The sequence below is a fragment of the Mustela nivalis genome (assembly GCF_964662115.1).
Source record: "Mustela nivalis genome assembly, chromosome: 10".
In the NCBI taxonomy this organism is placed as follows: Eukaryota; Metazoa; Chordata; class Mammalia; order Carnivora; family Mustelidae; genus Mustela; species Mustela nivalis.
This window is the reverse complement of record NC_139029.1, coordinates 32,156,221-32,176,989: the sequence shown is the minus strand read 5'-3', so window position 1 is coordinate 32,176,989 and position 20,769 is coordinate 32,156,221. Positions and strand designations below refer to the sequence as shown.

Genomic DNA, 20,769 nt, shown 5'->3' with positions numbered 1-20,769 from the left:
GTGACTCCAGAGAGTAGTTTGAATCCATCGAAAAATACACCACCAGTAAAGGTAGCATGTCATTATAAAAGGTAATATAAACACATATTTTATCCCCACTCTTCTTTAACGTTAGTGGGAAAGCCACTATATGAAAAAATACACATTTTATGCTTTGTTGGGTGCATGGAAATATATTTGCCAATAAAAACAAAAAGAAGGTAGGCGGGAGCAAATCTGTACTAGGCTAAGGGAGTGACTTCAGATGGTACTTCAAATCCACAGGGACAAGCAAAAAAGAACCAGAAGCAATGACAATGCTCTAAAATTGACTCTGGTAATGGCTGCATGACTGTAAATACACTCAAGACCACTGAATTGTACACTTTAAATAAGTGAATTGTATAGCATGTGAATAAATACCAATACTCAGTAAAACTATTATTTAAGAAAAAACACCATTGCTGAGAAAGATAGGTTAAAATCTCCTACTCTGATTGTAGATGGTCTATTTTCCTTGTTGTTCTGTCAAATTTTGCTTTATGTATTTTGAATGCATGCTATCAGGTGCATACGGTTTTAAAATTATCTTCTCAGTGAAGTGAACCTTTTGGTGTTTCAGAGTGATTCTCTTTATCTTTAACAATACTTTTTTGTTGCAATGTCTGCAGTGTCTTTATGCTAGCTTTCTTTGTTATTTAAAGCCAAAAAAGGAAAAATAAACTTCTTTATATATGTACATCTTTGTGTCCATGAGCAGCTATAGGAGTACCTTGAATTCTCTTAAGTGCATCCGCAGGGTTAAAGGAGATGTACAATTTAAACCTGACATACAACTCCAACGTGTCCTCCAAGAAGGCTGCAAGCAATCACAATCCCACCGAGAGTGGAGTATGTCTACAGCGAAATCTTAAGATTAGAGTTTCTTTTGCTCTTATGAAGAGGCTGAATGAGCCAGGCTCAGCAAATCTGGATTAAAAGCTGCCCACATGGTAACCAGTCCTTGGGATGGAGGGAAGCCTTGCTGGGGAAGACTCACCTTGCTGATCTCTGTCAGGGACATGGTGATGCTGTAGAGTTGGTTCTTGCTGGTGCTGGCAACCAGGGTTTCCTCTGAGGGACTGAAGCACAGGCAGAGGATGTCCTGCTTGTCAGATTGACTTGGTTCATTGCTCTGTGGGTCCACAGGAATCTGCCCAAGATGCAAAACAACTGTTAGGAATGTTCCCACATCGTCAATCAGTGTGTCCTTGGGACTTCCAGTGTTCTCTCAGATACTTTTAGCTCCCAGACTCCCAGACCAGCATGCTTCCCAGGACCCTCCTCAGATGTGGAGAAGGGAGGGCCTCAGTCACTTCGGTTTCTGTGGGGTTCGTATTCACCCTTACATGATGACTGGCTGACTAAGGGACAGCAGCACGTATGAAAATGATCTCTCTACATCTCAGTTTGAGATTGCCTCTGAAAACAAGTGTTTGTTTAAATCCCACCCTTGCCCGTCTGTCGGAAGCCCAGTGTGGGTGTCACCTCATCGGGCACACTTTGTGCATCTCAGGGCAGCAGAAGGGAAGGTGACGGCTCCTCTTCCATGTGGGGCAGGTGACAGGGCAGAGAAAGGACAAGAGGGTCACACAGCAGCTCAGCCAGCAGTCCCTGAGAGGGCCGGGAGTTGCCAAGTAGACATTGTAACATTAGATTTCCTTTTCCCCTGCCATTGCTTTTTGTCTGCTAACAAACTTCTTGAAAGGTTGGCTTGCACATAGTGTTTCCACATCCTTACCTCTCACTCAGTTCTTACTTTCTTCTACTATATCATTTATTGAGTGTCCTCATCAACCGTAGAAATTTCCTTCTCACCAGAGCCAGAGGCTCCTGCTCAGTCCTGCTCAAGGTCCTGCTCACGTCCACTCAGGGAAAGTTCTACAGGCTTAACCTGCACAAAGGCTCTTCTCCCTCCCACTTTCCCTGCTATTCACTGCTGTGACTAGACCTCACTACTGCTTGGCTGGACTAACACAGCCTCTTCACGGATTCCGAGGCATGGCAGTGGTAATAGGTATCATCTGAGGAGCACAAAGCACTGGTCACATCATTTCACAGGTGTTGCTTCCTCCTTTTGGTAACCCCACCAGGGATGGGCTACTTTCTCAGGGAAGAAACAGAGGTTTTGCTGGAGTCAGCAGCTCATCTCAAGTCACTCTGCCAATAAGGTCAGAATCAAGGCTGGCTCCTTCAGTGTGTCTGTAGCCACAGCACATCCAGTGCCTCCAAGTGCCCCCACCCCCCACTACACGCCCCAGGAGGATTGGTTTTCCTAAGTGTAATGCTTCTGCTGAATCACACACACTCCTTCCGCTGGCATTCGAGATCTTTCACCAGCCTCAGCTCCCATCTTTTCCTTTCGAGTGATTCAGTTCCTCTCCACCGGGAAGCACAGCATCTCCCAGACACGCCACCTGCTTGCTGTCCATGGTGCCTATGACTCACCTGTTCCTTCCACCTGCAATTCCCAAACTGTTCCCTCCCGCCACTTGCTATCCTTCGTCGAGGACCCCTCTCCAGAGATTCCCACCAGACACCCAGAGCCTTCCTGGATCTTCCCCAAGCACAGACGATCTTTCTCTCGATAGCGGTATGTATCACTTATTCCATAAACATTTACTGAACGCTTCCTGTGTGCCAGACGTTAAATATCAGTATCTATCATAATACGATTTTTATTGCAACACTAAGCTTCAAAGAGAAAATATAACTTGCCAAAGTTCTCTTCCAGAATTCAAATCCAGATCCTCCCAATTAAAAACCCCACTCTGTGCACCCCATCCTAAAACTACCAACAGGGACTAATGGCTCAAGTCCCCATTTCCACTCAGCACTATAGCCCTTTCCTCCCGGCAAAATCCCTGTCCGTGCTCTGATCAAGGAGAACAGGTGCCAAGAGAACCCCAGTTCTGCTCTTCCTTCCCTCCTTACCCGGATTTCCCTGCTCTCCCGGTAAAAATCCTTCTCCTCCATCTTCTCAAACAGTAAAACTCTGCCTGGACCAGCGGAACAGGCAAATCCCTTTGAATAAGCTGCAATGGCGAACACCTGGGGCATGGTCAGCTGGCTGAGGCTCCTGGCCAACATGACCTGTTCGTAGGAAGGGGCCGGGGAGCTGATGGTTGGAAATTCAATCAGGCTAGAAAAAGAAAATAGCATATAAGGTTGACAGAGACGATTCCAACGAGGAGAGTTCAGCTAGGGATGAGAAGGGAGGGCTGTCTTTGGATGTGGGAGGAATCACCCATTGTGAGTCCCATAACCTAAATGCTACCCTTTGTCCTCAGACTGTTACACAAACTCCAAAGATTGGAAGGTTGCCCGTTTATTCGGTAGTCTCATCCAGCCTGTGTGGTCACTATTATTACTACAGTCGTTCCATCCACTATTATCCTCCTTTTTAGGAAAAAGTGGTTCAGAGAGTTTTCTAGGATACACAACTAATGAGTGGAAGGGCTGAGATTTGAATCCAGGGTTCCACTTTCTCCCTCTCTCCCTACTTCCTTCCTCCTCCCCTCCCTCCTGCTCTTCTCTCCCTCCTTCCTTCCACATAACAAATACTTATTGGAATTAAACGGTGTTAACAACTCTGTGAAACAATGGTAAGTAAGAGGGCACATAGTTCCTGCCCTCAGAAGCATAGAGTCTAGGGGACAACTCCTAAGGACCATTAGGGAACAGCTGGGTGGGATGCGAGCAGCCAGTCGGCAAGTAGCGAGGATTTTCTGAGGTCATTTACAGCAGAGATGCGCGCAACCTGAGATGAGCAGAGACTGAGAACTCCCAGCTGATCTGAGGAACGGACAGGAGTACGTCAGGGTGTGAATGGGTCTGGAGGACGGGGGTAGGGAGAACTACATATGACCAAGCCCGGAAGCAAGAGTGCATGAGACATGCGTGGTAGATAGAGGCAGGAGTGCATGCTCCGGGTGTAAAGATGGGTCCGAGCAGCAGGGAGACGCGTGGGCCAGGTTCAGGAGTCTGGGCTTTATTCTTAGAGCACCAGACCACAGCAGGATTAGGAACATGGCAAACTGGAGGGCAGGGGGACTTATTAGGAAGCTCTTAATAAAATCATGACAGAAAAAGGAGAGGTCATGTATGAGGGGGATGGTGGACTGAAAGTTACACGGGGAGAAGACTTTATCATATGTCATGTGCTGGAGGACTTAGTTTCCAGAGCCGGGAAGACAGTATTACGATCTTGGGGTTTATGTATTATGATCTCTGAGGCTCTGTTTGAGCCTCATTGTCCTTTATAAAATGGGCATGATAATAGTATGCACTATGTTGGGTAAGCCTCAAATGAGAATACACAAAGTCACAGAGTGCTTAACACAGTGACTAGTACATGCAATGGTGCATCCTAATATGTTTGAGATATGACTATTATTGGCTGTTGTAAAGGTAAAGTTGACCTGAGCCCCTGCTTTACCCCATATGCTTTTGTCGGATTTACCAACAACCTCCCTGTACTTCTTTGTGGGTCTGCTGGCTCCTTTCGAATTGTGAGGTCATTGAGTACCCATGTCCCTAGCACAGAGCAAGGTGCCTTGCATACTGCAAGGACTTAGTGGCCAGTTACTGAATTGAATCAGAAAATTAGGTAGCTACTAGAAAATGTCTGTTTGAAAATCTGTGGTTTTGAAGACTAATCATCTGAAATGGTTATAAAATGAGAGTAGGTATAAAAATAAAAAGAATTGTATCTAGGCTGTGGTCGTAACTGTTAAATTTGTGCGTGAATACAGACGAACATGAGAAAGGCAGAGGGAAGATGAAAAGAGTTGATTTTAAGGTGGGAGGGGGTTCTGAGTAACTTTGAAAGAAAGCTATTTTTGGTGTAAGGCTATTAGGATGATGAGCATATTTTCACAAGAGCACCAGCCCAGAGGGGCACCATTACCTCTCAGATTCCTGGATCTTCTCCAGGTTCTTGGTTTCACTTGTGGTCTCCTTGACCATTATACTTGTCTCCCAGCGTTGATCTCCAGATTCAAAGAGGAAGAGCCTGCCTGTATCGGTGCCAACGATGATCTTGTCCTCAGACACCCAGGCATGGGCTAGATAGTTATGGGACTCTCCCCTCTGAAAATTGGTTTGCTTCAGGGTTCCCTCAGCAAAACGGAGGAGCTTAAACATCCCATTTCCGGTGACACAAACCTGAGTGTTATCCTGGGGATTGAAGCTTACCTGTAAAATGGGAAAGGATCAAACTTACTGTGATGGAATTACTTCTCATTTCATGAATATTTATTTCCGGTAGCCCAGAGTAGCCTTTAAACATCATGAAATCACGGTAAGTTTTGATACCATATTTGACAAGTGCCCAGTTTCATCATATTTGTAGAGCCCAGCATCTTAAACTAGGAAACCTACAGAGATCATTTACCAAGGCCAAAAAGGAGATAAGCAGGTCTTGACAAAAATGGAACAAAGCCTCAGCTGGAAAAGGGGGGCTCTGGTGGGTTTACGTGCCCTGCCCAGGGGGAAAGGGACCATGTCAGCAACAGCTATGCATTCTCCCACCAAATGGGATGTATTATAATAGCGGTCAACCTGCACTCCTACTACATCTGATGGGCTGTAATTTCTTCAACCCTGTATTTCCAGGGCTGGGTTCATAGTGCGCGTCCCATAAATGTTCACTGAATCTAGTGGATCTAGAATCTACATTCTAAGGGATGTACTCTACTCTGTTTAGAGAGGCTGGGCCTGACCTCACCAAGGCCTAGACGAACTAATCCTCCAGCTCTCTTGCCTTTGGTCACCAAGTAACCTCTGATTACTCATTTCACCTCCCAAGTTCTCTGTCGCTAGGGAGGAACTGCACCAGGTAAATGATGGGAGCATTCTCATCGTCACATGCTGGGGTTGCCATCAGCCTCTCGTGAGAATAATGCAGTCCATTCCTGAGACACTGACTGGCTCATATCTCTGAACATGAGCAGATCTGAGTTCTTGAATTGTAAAGCTGAGTACCAGATCCTAGCCTGGGGTGACTGCACCAAGATAAAACCTCCTTGGGACCCCTTGCCTAAGTAATCCATCAGCCTTCGCAAGTGTCCTCTTCGTTTTACCCTCAAACCATGATGGCAAGTTCCACTCCCCATGTAACTGCAATTTCATGGACATGTTCCTCAAGTTCTACCACTTCGCATTACATTCTTAAAATCTTCCCACTGCCAGAAGAGGTCAGGACCAGCAAGAAAAAGTGAGTTCTCAGTCCATCTCGGGGCCCAAGCTGGGAAAGCAGTTCTGGGCCACAGGAAAGAAGACAGGCACTGCAGACAGGGACTCCAGCCCCCGCCACCCCATTACCTGTGTGATCTTAGGTGAGAGGCTTAACCTCTAGGAGCCTCAGTCCTCTCATATATAAAAGGACGATAATAATCATACAGACCACATGTGGTTTTTGAGAGACTAAATTTAGAAATGCAAATGAAATCAGCACTGTTGCTCGCACACAGCATTCCATGAAGCTTATACTATTTTTCATAACCTGCACAGTACTTGTTATGCGGGAAGGTACCTGGTAGGCAGCATTGTTTTGAGAGTCGGTTCTAATCATAGCCATTACTTTCTGTTTTTCCCACAGCCAATAGACAAGGTTTGACTCTGGAGGTGATGTCTGAGTCAACAGGTATTTGGAGTCTGGAGAAAAAGCCATGCTAATAAACCTCTGAACGGGGAAGTCAAAATTGTTAAGGATTTTGCGCTTCCGACAAGGGATGGATGACAGTTCATAAATGGTGATGATGGGTTTTTCTTGCACAGTCTCGGAGATAGCAAGATATCGCCGATTGGGACTGATGGACAAGGCCAGCATGCCCTGACTCTTGTCTGAGCCTGTGGACAGAGGTAAAGGCGGATAATGAGGGCACATGGTGCTTTCGCCATGACTCGACATGAGCCAAGCACAGTGGTGGCGGGTTTGCAACATGGGAGAAAGGCACAGAAAGAGTACCTGTCAATCCCTGTAGCTCCTTGGTACCACTATGGGGTATTAGGAAATGATGAGGATGGGTACCTGACTGAGGCTGAGGTAGAAGGAGAAGTTATGGAAGGATGCCAGGAGGACCAGGTGGGGCAGGTGGAAGGAAAAGCAAAGGTGTGGATGTGAGAAAGGGTACAGATGGTGGAGAAGTAAGAACAGTGGGGTGTGGTTGGAGCCAGGGGAAGCCAAAGGTGGATCTAGAGGGGTGGAAATGGGTGGGCCTTGATGCTCAGAGCCACCAGCCCTCAATATTCCTCTACTTTTGAGGCAGAGAGGCCAAATACTGGGGTCCCCAGGCTCTCTCGCAGTTAGGTCATCTATGTAATGTTCTGACCACGAGACAGCCACAGAAATCTGCTGGACTGGCTTTATGGCAAAGCTTGTGCATTCTCAAAAACCAGAGATGGATGCATTCTACCCCTAATTTTCCTGGAACATGTCGGTGCCATCTGGAGATAGAGCAGTCGTCTTGCAACCATGAGGTACCAGGCACAAGAATAGAAGTTGTGGTCTAGAAAGCAGAGGCCGAGGCAAAGGTGAAGTGCCAAAAACTTTATCTGGGAGATTAAATGGCCTGTGTTATGATGTTCATGGATCCCTTCTTCCATTAATGGTAACAATTAATAAAATGGTCTAAAAAATAAAATGTTAAAAAACAAATTGCATTTTATGATCGCATTGGTATAAAGAAGAATGTAATGCAGATTGGATTTATTATTATTCTATTCATTTTCTTGAGTGTTTAAAAGTATTAGCAGCCCAAGCCTCTGTGCCTCCCACGCTGTGTGGAGAAGCCAGCCGGGATTCAAGCCCAGGGTGGGGAGGGTGAGTGAGGCAGGGGACAGGCGCTAACCCTGATGCCCTGGGCCCCCTCTGTTGTGCTTTACAACGAGCTGCGGCAAGTCTGGCCAGCAGTAGGACCTCTCTGGAAGGGCTGCAGAGAGTCACTGCGCCTCAGCAAAAAAGCCAGGTTTTAGGTCACTGGCAGCCTTGTGTGAGAGTTTGAACTTCACCACGGAGGCAAATGAAAAGCCACAGAGAAATTTTTGGAAGGGTAACATGTGTGTCATAGAAAGATCACTCTGGCAACTGTGTGAGAGACAGTCTTGGAGGAAGGGAAGCCAGGGAAGGGGGCAGATTATTTAAAAAAGGGAATGGTAGTGACAAGCAATATGAAGGTTGGGACAGGTGATGAGAGAAATGCTAAGTCAGACCCAGTGGTTGCCTGGGTGAGGCCCAGGAAGAGGAGAAGCGAGCAATGACTGACATCTGGTGACGGGAAGTAGGGGAGACAGCTGGGAAGGAACACAGGTAGGGGACAGTTAGGGGTCATGGTGAAGATGACATCTACTGTTTTTTGCTGAAAACATCCTGTCCAAGGATTTTGTGTGTGTGTTTAAGATTTTATTTATTTATTTGACAGAGAGAGAAAGAGAGAGAGCACAAGTAGGCAGAGTGGCAGGCCAAGGGAGAGGGAGAAGCAAGCTTCCAGCTGAGCAGGAAGCCCGATGCGGGACTCCATCCCAGGACCCTGGGATTATGACCAGCCAAAGGCAGACGCTTAACTGACTGAGCCACCCAGGCGCCCCAAGAATTTTGTTTTTATTCATGTTTATTTGGTTCTAGTTTTTTTCTGATTTCTTTTTTTTTTTAACCCTAAAGTCTTTACTTCATCTTGGGTTCGGGATGGTTAAAGACATGAAGTGAGGGATTTAAGTTGATTCCCATTTTCCAAATACCTCACTAGTTGTCCCAGCAAAGATTCCTTTTTTAAAATAGTTTTTTAAAAGATGTTATAAATTTGACAGAGAGGGGGAGAGAGAGAGAGAGAGAAAGAGAAATAGAGACCGTAAGTGGGCAGAGCGGCTGGCAGAGGGAGAGGGAGAAGCAGGCTCCCCACTGGAGCAGGGAGCCCAACACGGGGATCCATCCCAGGACCCCAGCATCATGACCTGAGCCAAAGGCATATGCTTAACCGACTGAGCCACCCAGGCGCCCGCAGCATAGATTCCTAATGCCACCTTAATGATAAATCAAATTCATTTACATATATAAATATATACACTGGGTTTCTGGGATATTTATACCAGCACTACTTATTTTTGTAATCATAGCTTTATCATGTATTTGACAATCTGGCAAAGGAGGATCTTAAGGGAAGAGAGGGAGCAAAAAAGAAAGGATAAATTCAGTTCTGGATATACTGTGTGGGAGCTACACACGGCAGGACATTTAGGTAAGGAGGTCTAGCCAAGAGCTGTGTATGATTCCAAAGCTCAGGGACGGGCTGGGCTGAAAATGCAGAGTTGGGGTAAGAGTCATGTGAGAAGCTGAAACTGTAAAAGCATAGATGAGACTGCCTGGAGGAGGCAAAGGAAAATTTCTCCCTCCTTCCTTTTGTGCTCTCACACCAGGGCCATCCCTGGCATAGCATTTGTCCTGCTCATTTCCAAGTCCTGCTCCTTGGAACACATACCTGTCTGCACAACAACAGTGAGAGCCCCTAGAGGGTAGGGGCCGTGGCTTTCTTGCTCATCCATCCACCCACCCCTCCATCCACCCACCCCTCCCCCAACCCTCCATTCACCCACCCCTCCCCCATCCCTCCCCCACCCCTCCATCCACCCATCCCTCCCCAACCCATCCAATCACCAGTGCCTGACACCAAACCTGTGCCTGATACATGTCGGCTGATTGCAGAGCTTGTAAAATGCTTTTGCGCTGTTTTAACCCAGTTGATGACAGACTCCTCCTTGAAATATTGTCACCTCTTGCATGGATCTCCTCCAATCTTTTTGGTTACTCCTTCAAAGACTCTTCAGCTGGCTCTTCCTCAGTTCCCCAGCACTAAATGTAGGAGTGTCCCAGAGAGTACTCTACTGTTTTATAAATACCTTCACCCTTAAGAGGATCTCTGGCATTTGAATGATTTTATATTTCATCTCTGTGTGGATGACCTTCAAATTTCTATCACCAGCCTGGACCTCTCTTCCTTGTATCCAGACCTCAAATCAAACTGCTCACTTAATATCTGCATTGCCTCACTAGTGGGCATCCCAACTATGAGTAGGAGGTTTCCCCCTACTCTCCGCAAAACCTGACCTTTCTTCAGTCTTTTCTATCACTGTCCCAACTGCCTGCCACCACCCCACTCCAAGCCAGTGTCTCTTCTTACCTGGTCTCCTGCTTCCTCCCTTGCCCCTCCTTAAATCTGTTCTCTATACAGTAGCCACAGAGTCTATTGAGACATAAGTTAGATCCTGTTACTCTGTTCAGAAGGCCCCCATGGCTTCCTACTTTATCAGAGTAAGAGCCTTTAACCTACAAAGCCCTAGTACTTCTCCCACTGGCCTCCCCCTCCCTACTCCTCCATTGACTCCATTCCAGCCACACTGGCCTCCTTGCTATTCCCCTAACGCCCTGAGCACCCTCCTAACTCAGAGCCTAAAAGGTGAAAGGAAAAAGTATAGGAACAATATAGGGGGATATAGTAATAATATATATTAATAATCTTGAGGTAGGGAAGAATTCTTGAACAAGTCACAAGAAAAAGGCTGATAAATTTTACTTCATTAAAACTAAGAATGTCTTAAGTCAATCAGAGAAAGACAATTATCATATGATCTCCCTGATACGAGGAAGTTGAGAGGCCACGTGGGGGTTTGGGGGGTAGGAAAGGAATAAATGAAACAAGATGGGATTGGGAGGGAGACAAACCATAAGAGACTCTTAATCTCACAAAACAAACTGAGGGTTGCTGGGGGGGAGGGGCTGGGTGATGGACATTGGGGAAGGTATATGCTATGGTGAGTGCTGTGATGTGTAAACCTGGTTATTCACAGACCTGTAACCCTGGGGCAAATAATACATTATATGTTAATTTAAAAATTTAAAAATTTTGGGGTGCGTGGGTGGCTCAGTGGTTTAAGCCTCTCTCTGCCTTTGGCTCAGGTCATGATATCAGGGTCCTGGGATCAAGTCCCGCATCCGGCTCTCTGCTCAGCAGGGAGCCTGCTTCTCTCTCTCTCTCTCTCTGCCTGCCTCTCTGCCTACTTGTGATCTCTCTCTGTCAAATAAACAAATAAAATCTTAAAAAAATGAAATTGTTTAAAAAATTTAAAAATTAAAAAAAAAAAAAACAACCCTAGGGCGCCTGGGTGGCTCAGTGGGGTAAGCCGCTGCATTCGGCTCAGGTCATGATCTCAGGGTCCTGGGATTGAGTCCCGCATCGGGCTCTCTGCTCCCGGCAGGGAGCCTGCTTCCCTCTCTCTCTCTCTGCCTGCCTCTCCATCTACTTGTGATTTCTCTCTGTCAAATAAATAAATAAAATCTTTAAAAAAAAAACAAACCCTAAGGATTTCTGTTCATCAAGATACCATACAAAAGGAGAAAACACAAGCCCCAAAGTGGGAGAAATTCTATAGAGTATATAAAATGTGCCCATAAATTAATAAGAAAATTACCAAAAAGAGAGAGAGAGAGATGGGTAAAAGAGTCGAACAGGACATTCACACAAGACTAAAAGGAATGGCCCATAAACATGTAACAAGCGATTCATCCTCATTAGTAGCAAAGAAATGCACACTAAAACTACAACAAGATACTCTTTCTCAACCACTAGCTTAGCAAAGAATTAGGAAGTTGGACAATGCCAAAGGTTGGAGGCCAGGAAGGAATCGCGACTCTCATGCCCCCTGGTGGAAGTGTAAATTGGTACTAGCGCATTACCCAGTAATTTTAGTCCTGGCTGCGTGCCCTGCAGAATCTGCACAAGCGGAGGAGCATGCACAAAAGAAGAAACTTTACAGTGGCACGCTTTGTAATAGCAAAAAAACTATTGTTTCCCAAGTGTCCATCCACACTAAAATGGATAAACATATTTGAGACATTCGATTCATATGATTGAACACGTATATTTAAGTTGGTCGAAAACCTTTCCTTTCAGTACTCTCCTTGGGTTTATCGGGTCATATCTGGCTCCTACGGTTAATGTATGTGTCAGGATGGAAAGGGTTTTTACCTGGAATGAATTTTTGCCACTTCTGGTCCACATTGTATTTCACACAGTGATTTCCTGAAGGAAATATAATGATCTGCTCATCGAAGAAGAAGATATTGTTGGCCACGTGGGATCGAAGACCAAAAACATGCAGCGACTGAGCCACCACGGTCGACATGGTACCCCGCAAAGTTCTGCTGAACATCCCGCGAGCTGGTAAGGGCGGAGACCCGTCCCGCCCCTGGCCCCGCCCCGCCAAGTCCCCGCCCCCAACCCCGCCCCGGAGCCCTCCTCCGCTCCCCCCGCCCCTCCAGCGCCCTCCTCACGCCCTTTTGCCCCGGGCTGCTGCTTCTCCCTCTCCTTCGCTCCTCCTGGCCGCCTGCTTCTCCAGACGACCCCCAGCTACGCGCTCCCACCTTTCGCTCTTTCGCTCCGGATCACCAGACTACTCGTGTATCCAGCGGTAGAACTCCTACGGGTCCCAAGCAATCCTGTCTCTCTCAGACGCCGGGGTGGTTCCTATAGCAACGGCAAACCGGAAGTGTGATTCTGCAACCGGAAGCGGAAGTCCCTGTCGAAGAGGGCAGCCTCTGCGGAGAACAGTGGTTGCTGGTGCCGCTCTGGTCCACGTGGGCCGCGGTGTGAGAGCACCGGGTGGGGACAGGCAGTCGCGGCTAGAGGCGCCACTGGTCGGCCGAGCGGGCCTCGGGCCATCCGGCGAGTTAGAGTAGCGTGGACGCGCGCACTCGCTGGGACATGGACACTCCCCCGCTGTCAGGTTCGGACTCGGATTCTGATGATTCTCTGGTCACAGACCGAGAGGTAGGTGTCAGCCGGGCTCGCGGGGCAGGGCGCGGGAGAAGGTCCTCACTCCCCCGGTGCTGACTGCCCACTGTACTCTGCAGTTGCAGGATGCGTTTTCGCGGGGACTCCTGAAGCCAGGCCTCAATGTCGTGCTGGAGGGGCCGAAGAAGGCTGTGAACGACGTGGTGAGCTTGGACGCCCGGCCGGGGTCCTGGGACACGGGATGCTCATGAGACACTGTTGTGCTTCTCAGGCGGAGTTCTTGTCCCAGGGAAGACTCAGCCTGCGCAGTGCCAGGAGGGTCAGTTCCCGACCCGGTTGTGGGGGTTGGCCTGTGTCCTTGATGCTGGCTCTGTGTCTGGGTTTCCTAGAGTGGCCTGAAGCAGTGTTTGGCTGAATTCAAGCGGGATCTGGAGTGGGTTGAAAGGCTTGATGTGACCCTGGGTCCCGTGCCGGAAGTCAGTGGACCTCAGTCAACACCTCAGAATAAGGATCAGAAAGCTGTTGATCCAGAAGATGACTTCCAGCGGGAGATGAGCTTGTATGTTTGTTTTCAGGTGTGGGAATTATGGGTCCCTGTGCTGGAGGGAGGGGGCTGCGGGGGAAGTAGTGTACCTGTACTCCTCGGACGTTGTCATAAGCCTGAGAGTAAGAAAGAGGGCTTCTTAATATTCAAAAGAGCTAAGGAGATTGTGCGTGGTTGAGACAAGCGCCTGCTGGGTCCACCAGTTATAATTCAAAGTCCAGTTTATTTTTAAATTTTATTTCGAAGTATTTAGTTTTAGAGTTACTTTGTACTTTCAGTTATTTTAACAAAAACTTGCTTCTGGTAGGTTCTTATGTGAACTTTTTCCAGTGATTACATAAGAATTCATAATTGATACTAGTTTGTAAGTTGATGGGTACTTTTATTTTTTTTTAAACCACATTGTTTCTTTTTTTAAAATTTTTGTTTATTTATTTATTTGACAGAGAGAGAGAGATCACAAGTAGGCAGAGAGGCAGGCAGAGAGAGGGGGAAGCAGGCTCTTTGCGGGGCTCCATCCCAGGACCCTGAGGTCATGACCTGAGCTGAAGGCAGAGGCTTTAACCACTGAGCCACCCAGGTAGCCCAAGTGCGGTCACTCTTTTAAATGAAAAAATTTTTTTTTTAGCAGAATTCCCCTTCTAAAAAGGGCTAAATTTCTCCTAGATACCAAGTAAAAGAGGTTTTATTGCATTTGTGTGTGTGTTCTTGCTGGTGGAAGTCAGATGTTGAGAATTTTTCTGATCATGGATAACTCTGAGGTTATCCTTGTCAGATAGGCAAGTGAGAAGGAATAGAAGGTCTCTTTCTCTTAGCTTATTGCCCAGTTTGTCCCATATCACACTGTCCTCCATCCTCAGCTACCGGCAGGCCCAGGCTGCAGTGTTGGCGGTATTACCCCGCCTCCATCAGCTCAAAGTCCCTACGAAGAGGCCCACTGACTATTTTGCAGAGATGGCCAAGTCTGATCAACAGATGCAGAAGGTAAGACACAAAGGTTTACTCTGGAAAGCGAAGACTTTATACTTAAGTGTGGGTAGCTGACTTATCTCTTGTAACTTTTTTTTTCAAGATTTTATTTATTTATTTGACAGGGAGGGAGAGAGAGTGAGCACAAGCAGGGGGAGCGGCAGGCAGAAGGAGAGGGAGAAGCAGGCTCCCCACTCTGGGATCATGACGTGAGCCGAAGGCTGACAGTTAATTGACTGAGCCACCCAGGCACCTCATCTCTTACAACATTTATTTATTTATTTTTTTTAATTTTTTAAGATTTTATTTATTTATTTATTTGGAAGATGGAGAGAGTGTGCAAGGGAGAGAGAGCACAAGCCAGGCGGAAAGGCAGAGGGAGAAGTAGACTCCCTGTGGAGCAGGGAGCCGGGTGCAGGGCTCAATCCCAGAACCCTGGCATCATGACCTGAGCTGAAGGCAGACGTTCAACCAACTGAGCCACCCAGGTGCCCCCCTACTACATTTAAAAAGACTAAGCCCAATAATAGGGAAGTGGTTGTCAGAGGACAATTACTAGAACTGTCTACTTCAGACTCGTGCCGGTCACCGCCAATTAGAAAAACATAAGGATGATTTTTTCCCCCTAATTTAAACATTTAAGGGGAGGAGAAGTACTATAAGAACTGTGGTTTCAGAGATAAAGATGGCCTTTTGCATTTCTTAGCTGGTGTGGTCATGGTATGGTGTGTAGAATAAACACACTTCTTGTTCTGCCATTGTCACGGGCTGGGACTATAACTTGTAAACAGTTCCTTTTTTTCTGGGCCTCAGTGTTTTCTAAGATGAGGGACTAATTAATATCAGATGTAATATAATTTCCAGTTAGACAGAACTTGGCCCTCATTTAACTTTGGGAGGAAGAGAATTGCCAGAATTTAATCCAAGATCTCTTCCAATAGTTGGGTCTCTGGATTTTAGGGAACTCTTGTCTCAGTGGTACTTGGGGAAGCTAATTTAGAGATGAGCTCAGACATATCTCTGTACACTTATCCTGACGAGCGCTTACCCTTTGACTGAACTGGCTGATCTGATGGAAGAGGCTGGGTACCGGATACTGGTTTGAGTTTTTAACATGTATCTCGTATATTGGAGAAGGGAACTGAGGCTGCATGCTGGTTTCACGAGTCTGCAGACAGTAGGGTTGGGGAGAAGTTCGTTTCTCCTGGCAGAATGCAAGCCGGCAGCTTTGCGTAACAGAACAAACAGCACACTGAGATTGGGAAGGTCCCTTTCAGGTTCTACTGCTGATGCTTTCGGTATCTTGGACAAAGTGTTCAGCCTTTGGGCCTCTTGTCCAAGTTTCCTTTGAGCCCTAGTTTGCAGAACTGGGAAGATCTGGTCCCACTCCAGTGCACCTTAATTAGTGGTCGGGCCAGACTCAAATAACATAAGCTGACAACATTTTGTGTTTTAGATTCGACAGAAGCTGCAGGCTAAACAGGCAGCCATGGAGAAGTCTGAAAAGGCGAAGCAACTGCGGGCGCTTAGGAAATACGGGAAGAAGGTGAGAAGGAGAGTGTGCGGGCTTAGAATGAGGCCGAGTATCCATCAGGCTGGGGTGCCGGGGTCAGATCTGGTTCTGTGCCGTGTGTGTGTGTTCCGTCTTGTGTTGATTATCTCTCCTCAAAGAGGCCGTCTGTGCTTGGATATAAACACCATCTTTCCTTGATACCAGGGTCTCAAGGGATGAGCGGTTGGCAGCGGGTGGTGGTGGCGGGGCATGGTCACTGCTGGGAAATAATTCATTTTGCTGGGCTTCATTGGCACATCTGTGCAGTGAAGGAGTGGGTCCAGACCGGTGGGGTCCAAACCTGACCTCACAGCACAATCACCGGGGGAAATCTTTCAAAACAGATTTCTAGGTTTCAGAATGTCTGGGAATCTGTGTGTATTGTCTTCCCTACCCCCAAAAACTTCTCATGTGATTCTGAAATGCATCCAGTGTTGGAGAATCACTCACTGGTCTGGATAACTGAAAAGCCTTTCAAAGAACCATATTATTGATTGTCATCCAATTGAGGAGAAAAATGGCTCCTGTGTGCTTGACCAATGGATATCTGAGTTCTACCGTAATATCTAGGGAAACCCTTCTTGGTTTTTCTCCTTTATTTCGTGGCCATTTAGGAAAGAAGATGACAGGAGTTAAAGTCAGGGTTGTGGGAAGAAGTGAGTGTGGGGAGGATCAGCGCGAGTGTTCAGACTTTGTCAACATTTTGGGCATAAACGTTCATGGTCTGGGGTGCTGAGCTGCTCTCCATATTGGAGTTACGTCATTGACAGGTCCTCCAAGGAGTAAGAGTAGATCAGCATCCTGTTCTTTGCAGAAGGGCAGCTGTGCATGTATTGTATCGATCTGGTGATTGACAGCTGAGGTCAACTCAAAGACCTGGATAGTTGGCAGTAACAGAACCCAACTGATCAAAGGCAAAGACAACTTTTACTTGGGCCTATTAACTCATCATTTGTTATTCGAAGAAATGTCACGGCAGTGGTTCTCAACTGGGGATAATTTTGCCTTACCAGGGAACATCTAGCAACGCCTGGAGACATTGTTGGTGTCATGTCTTGAGGGGGAGAGTGCTACTTGCATCTAGTGGGTAGACAGCAGGGAAGCTGCTAGGTGTCCTACAATGCCCAGGACAGGCCGTCCACCGCCCAGTAGAGAGTGATCCTGTCTAAGTGATCAGTAGAATTGATATTGAGAAACCCTGCTTTTGAGTGGAATCCTCTGCTTTTGTCCTTACGGCTAGTTTTTTCTTTTTCTTTTTTTTTTTTTTTTTTGCGAGATTGTTTCTGTTGATACTTTCTTGCTTACTAACAGTAGGGGCTAGATACTTAATCTGAGAATTGGATGTAGGCCTAGATCTAGATGTAAAACTAGACTTAGTTTTGTAGGTAGGATTGTGGAATGGGGTAAGAGTGCAGACTCGGGGTGTGAATTCAGCTGTGCACTTTCTAACTGTGTGACTCACACAAGTTACTCTCTGTGCTTCATTTTCGGGGGGGTGATAGGAATTTCTACTTCACAGGGTAGTTGAGGAGATAAACTAAGAATATACTTAGAGCCTTAACATAGTTGTGGCACACAGTAAAAGTTCAGTGGGGATGGTAGCACAGCATTGTTACCAAGACGATGGAGACACTCACGGGGATGATGGTCTGGAGTGGGTGTGACAGCCCTGTGTTCATGTCCCAGGTGCAAACAGAGGTTCTTCAGAAGAGGCAGCGAGAGAAAACACATATGATGAATGCCATTAAGAAATATCAGAAAGGTCAGTATACCTCCCTCTAAGGATACAGGAGAGTGGGGGCAGCTGCTGATTTTAACACCTGTTGCTGTAGAGCCTTGATTGATTTCAAACCGTTGGACCTAAAGTTTGGGACAGCATGGGGAGCAGAATGTGCCTCTTAAAATTGATTTAGCAAGTAACAACCTTCTTTGGAAGCTTCAGCTTTTCTTAAAATGTTTTGGTGCTGGAGTGCCTGGGTGGCTCAGTCGGCTGAGGGTCTGCTGCTTAGGTCATGATCCTGGGGTCCTTGGATCGAGCCCTGCATTGGGCTCCCTGCTCAGCGGGGAGTCTGCTTCTTTCTCTCCCTTTGTTAGTCCCCGTGCTATGCTTGTTCTCTCTGTGTCAAATAAATAAATAAAATCTTCAAAAAAATAAAATGTGTTGGTGCTGATCAAAGTACCTGTTCACCCCTAGGCTTTTCTGATAAACTGGATTTCCTTGAGGGAGATCAGAAGCCTGTTGCACGGAGAACGAAGGAAGGAGCAAAAGGCCAGCAGATGAAGAAGGGGTATGAGGGGTTTTGCTTCGGCTTTGTGGTGGGTACTGGGCAAGCAGTCTGAGTACAGTGGGGAACTCCCCAGGAGTGGGCTCAGAGCTGAGAGAGCACAGTGCCGCCTGTGGCCAAGGCGTATGGGCCTTTGGGATGGTCCTTTTAGCCCTATCAGTCTTGGAAGGTTAAAGTAGAGTGACTTAGGGGGCGCTTGGCTGGGCTCAGTCAGGTAGAGCATTTGACTCTTGATCTTGGGGTCATGAGTTTAAGTCCCACGTTGGACATAGAGCTTACTTTAAAAAATAATTAACTACACAACAACAACAACAACAAAACCCTGAAGTAGGGTGATATAAGGACTTGGCACATTTTAAGTGAATACTCAGTAAAAGTTGATTCCACATCTCACGGTACGATGGTTTGGAGTGTAGACGTAGGGTTCGGGTCTAGAGTTTGCCATTTTGGGTAGCTTTGAGCAAGTTACTTGACCTTCCTAAATATTAGTTGCCTTATCTGTGAAAATGAGAAAATAGTATGCCCTCATAGCATTATGCAGATTTAAAGGTCTAATGGTGGATATTATTATTTTCTTCTTAGTTTACCTTTATGCATCCCTGGACACCAGGCCTGGGGGAAATGATAATTTCTGTAGAATATATTAATGCCATGATAAAGGCATTTAAGACATAGTGCAGAAGCACATTTTAGAAATAGCTGACCTGGTCTGGAGATCAGGGTGTGAGGATGGCTCTTTGGAGGAGGGTCCCACCTGAGCCTAGTCTGAAGGATAAGCAAGAAGAATTAACCAGAAGAAAAGGAGAGACACAGGTTTCAGCTTCAAGAATGAAGAACGCAAATGAGCAGAAGCATAGAGTTGAGAGCAGCAGGTTTGTGTATGAGGAATAGCAAGCATCTGGTACTGTGGGGAGTGCAGTGTGGGGCAGTCTCGGGGAGGTGAGATGTAGCTGGAGGGGTGCCTGGGCTGAGTCACAGATGCAATGTTTGCCTTGTTCCGAAGCTTGGGTTTTATCCAGTAGGCAGTGAGGTAGACCTTGATGGCTTTACTCAAAATAATGAGCAGGTCATAGTCATATGTTTGAAAAACTGTAGTGGTACAGTGGTACAGTGGTACAGTTTAACTGTGTTAAAGGATGGACCTGAGGGAGGCAGGGAAACTGACTAGGGGGCTTCTACAGAGTCCGGAGAGTAATGATAATGAGCTGAAGGTGGTAACAGGCCGAGAAGAGAAAACGGGTTGAAATATTCAAGAAGTTAAATTAGCAGCACTCTGTAATTGTGTTGGGCGTAGAGAGTGAAAGAGGGAAGAATCAAGACTGGTGCCCAGGTTTCTAGCCTGGGAGGCTGGAATAGGTGGGAGGACCACCATCCTTGAGTCAGTGTTCATATACAGGAGGTGAAACCAGGCTAGGAAGGGAGATGGCGTGTGATCTTGGATATGCTGAATTTGAGCTTCCTACGGGATGACCAGTTTTTAAAATATATTACATTTGAATGTTAACTGTATGTACTATCCTTGAAAGGAGTAGAAACATCTGAGAATGATCTAGCAAGAGTTAGTTAAAATAGAAGAAGCTTTCCAGAGATAAATGTTGAGCCACAAGATACATATGGATCCTTTCTTGGATCTTGTTTTGTTTTTGTGCTCCAGTAGTTAAAACCATAAGTAGATGGGCTTGCCTGGGGAGTTTTTAGAGTTAAGGGTGTAGGGCCAGGGATGAGATTCTGGGTAACAGTAACATCTAAGAGCTTTTGCTTATAGACTGGAAAATAAGGGTATTGGTGGGCCATGGGAATCATCAGGATTTGCAGTGCCGTGGGTGACCCGTAAGCCTGCTTTTTTTCCAGGCCCAACGCTAAGCGGCGGTATAAAAACCAGAAGTTTGGCTTTGGTGGAAAGAAGAAAGGCTCCAAGTGGAACACGCGTGAGAGCTATGATGATGTATCCAGCTTCCGGGCCAAGACGGCTCATGGCAAGGGCCTCAAGAGACCTGGGAAGAAAGGATCAAATGTAAGTGAGCCATGGGTCCTATCCCATACCTACCTGCACCCTTCCCTTTCTTAGGGCAGAAGGCCAAGTTGCTGTGTGATCACCTGTGGTATTTTTTTTTTTTCTGTAGAAGAGGCCTGGAAAACGGACAAGAGAGAAAATGAAGAGCAGAGCACGCTGAACAGCATCTTCATACACAAAGAACCAAGAAAAGGGGTTGCAGGCTTGGGATTTCACTAGACAGTTGTATTTCTTCTGTTGGAATATTTTTGTAAAAAGTTTTTCCAATAAACTAAAAAATTTTCAAAGAAACATAGAATCTTGGTTAAAAACTCAGTAATAAAAGGTGGAAAAGTTACTTTTACATATTAAGTAAGATTGCTATTTATTGATGATTACTTAGGTTTTGAGTCCAAATTGCTGTTCCTTTATGATAGATGAAGATTTAACTTAGACCTACCTCATCCTAATTAATTGTATCATGATTTTAGATAAATCAGGAGTCAGTGGTTATATCATTGTGACTGTTTAAATACCTTCATTGTCAGCCAGATGTACTAGGATAAAATTTCTTTTGTGGTACAGCTTTTGGGTTTTCCTTGAGTTAATTATTATTTTGTATT

General features: G+C 46.3%; 2 protein-coding genes across 5 annotated transcripts in view; one reads left to right on the top strand and one right to left on the bottom strand.

The window, feature by feature from the left end:
* Positions 1-12,521, bottom strand: part of CFAP57 (cilia and flagella associated protein 57) — a 69,989-nt gene extending 57,468 nt beyond the window's left edge. For 2 of the 4 annotated variants that reach the window (XR_014299717.1, XM_082687164.1), the window contains exons 1-6: positions 12,434-12,521; positions 12,039-12,211; positions 6,554-6,870; positions 4,928-5,214; positions 2,953-3,160; positions 1,019-1,171 (exon numbers count right to left, since the gene is read on the bottom strand). Coding sequence is in view for 3 of the 4 variants with exons in the window: in XM_082687164.1 (XP_082543290.1) it covers positions 1,019-1,171; positions 2,953-3,160; positions 4,928-5,214; positions 6,554-6,870; positions 12,039-12,195 (1,122 nt within the window). In the remaining variant the exon portion in view is untranslated. Of the gene's footprint in view, positions 1-1,018; positions 1,172-2,952; positions 3,161-4,927; positions 5,215-6,553; positions 6,871-12,038; positions 12,215-12,433 lie in introns of all 4 variants that reach the window. The other 2 variants (XM_082687165.1, XM_082687166.1) reach the window with 2 other exon arrangements.
* EBNA1BP2 (EBNA1 binding protein 2) lies at positions 12,310-20,458 on the top strand. Its single transcript, XM_082687167.1, has 9 exons — positions 12,310-12,839; positions 12,923-13,006; positions 13,193-13,362; positions 14,208-14,331; positions 15,773-15,862; positions 17,555-17,630; positions 18,063-18,156; positions 20,005-20,167; positions 20,277-20,458. Exons 1-9 carry the CDS (start codon positions 12,774-12,776, stop codon positions 20,325-20,327), a joined length of 918 nt encoding a protein of 305 aa, XP_082543293.1. The 5' UTR covers positions 12,310-12,773; the 3' UTR covers positions 20,328-20,458.
* The last annotated feature ends 311 nt before the right edge of the window (positions 20,459-20,769 follow it).

Coding starts and splice junctions, on each gene's coding strand:
- EBNA1BP2 (XM_082687167.1), top strand. CDS start 12,774: ATGGACACTCCCCCGCTGTCAGGTTCGGACTCGGATTCTGATGATTCT. Junction 13,363..14,207: donor TTCCAGCGGGAGATGAGCTT/GTATGTTTGTTT, acceptor CTCCATCCTCAG/CTACCGGCAGGCCCAGGCTG. Junction 14,332..15,772: donor CTGATCAACAGATGCAGAAG/GTAAGACACAAA, acceptor TTTGTGTTTTAG/ATTCGACAGAAGCTGCAGGC.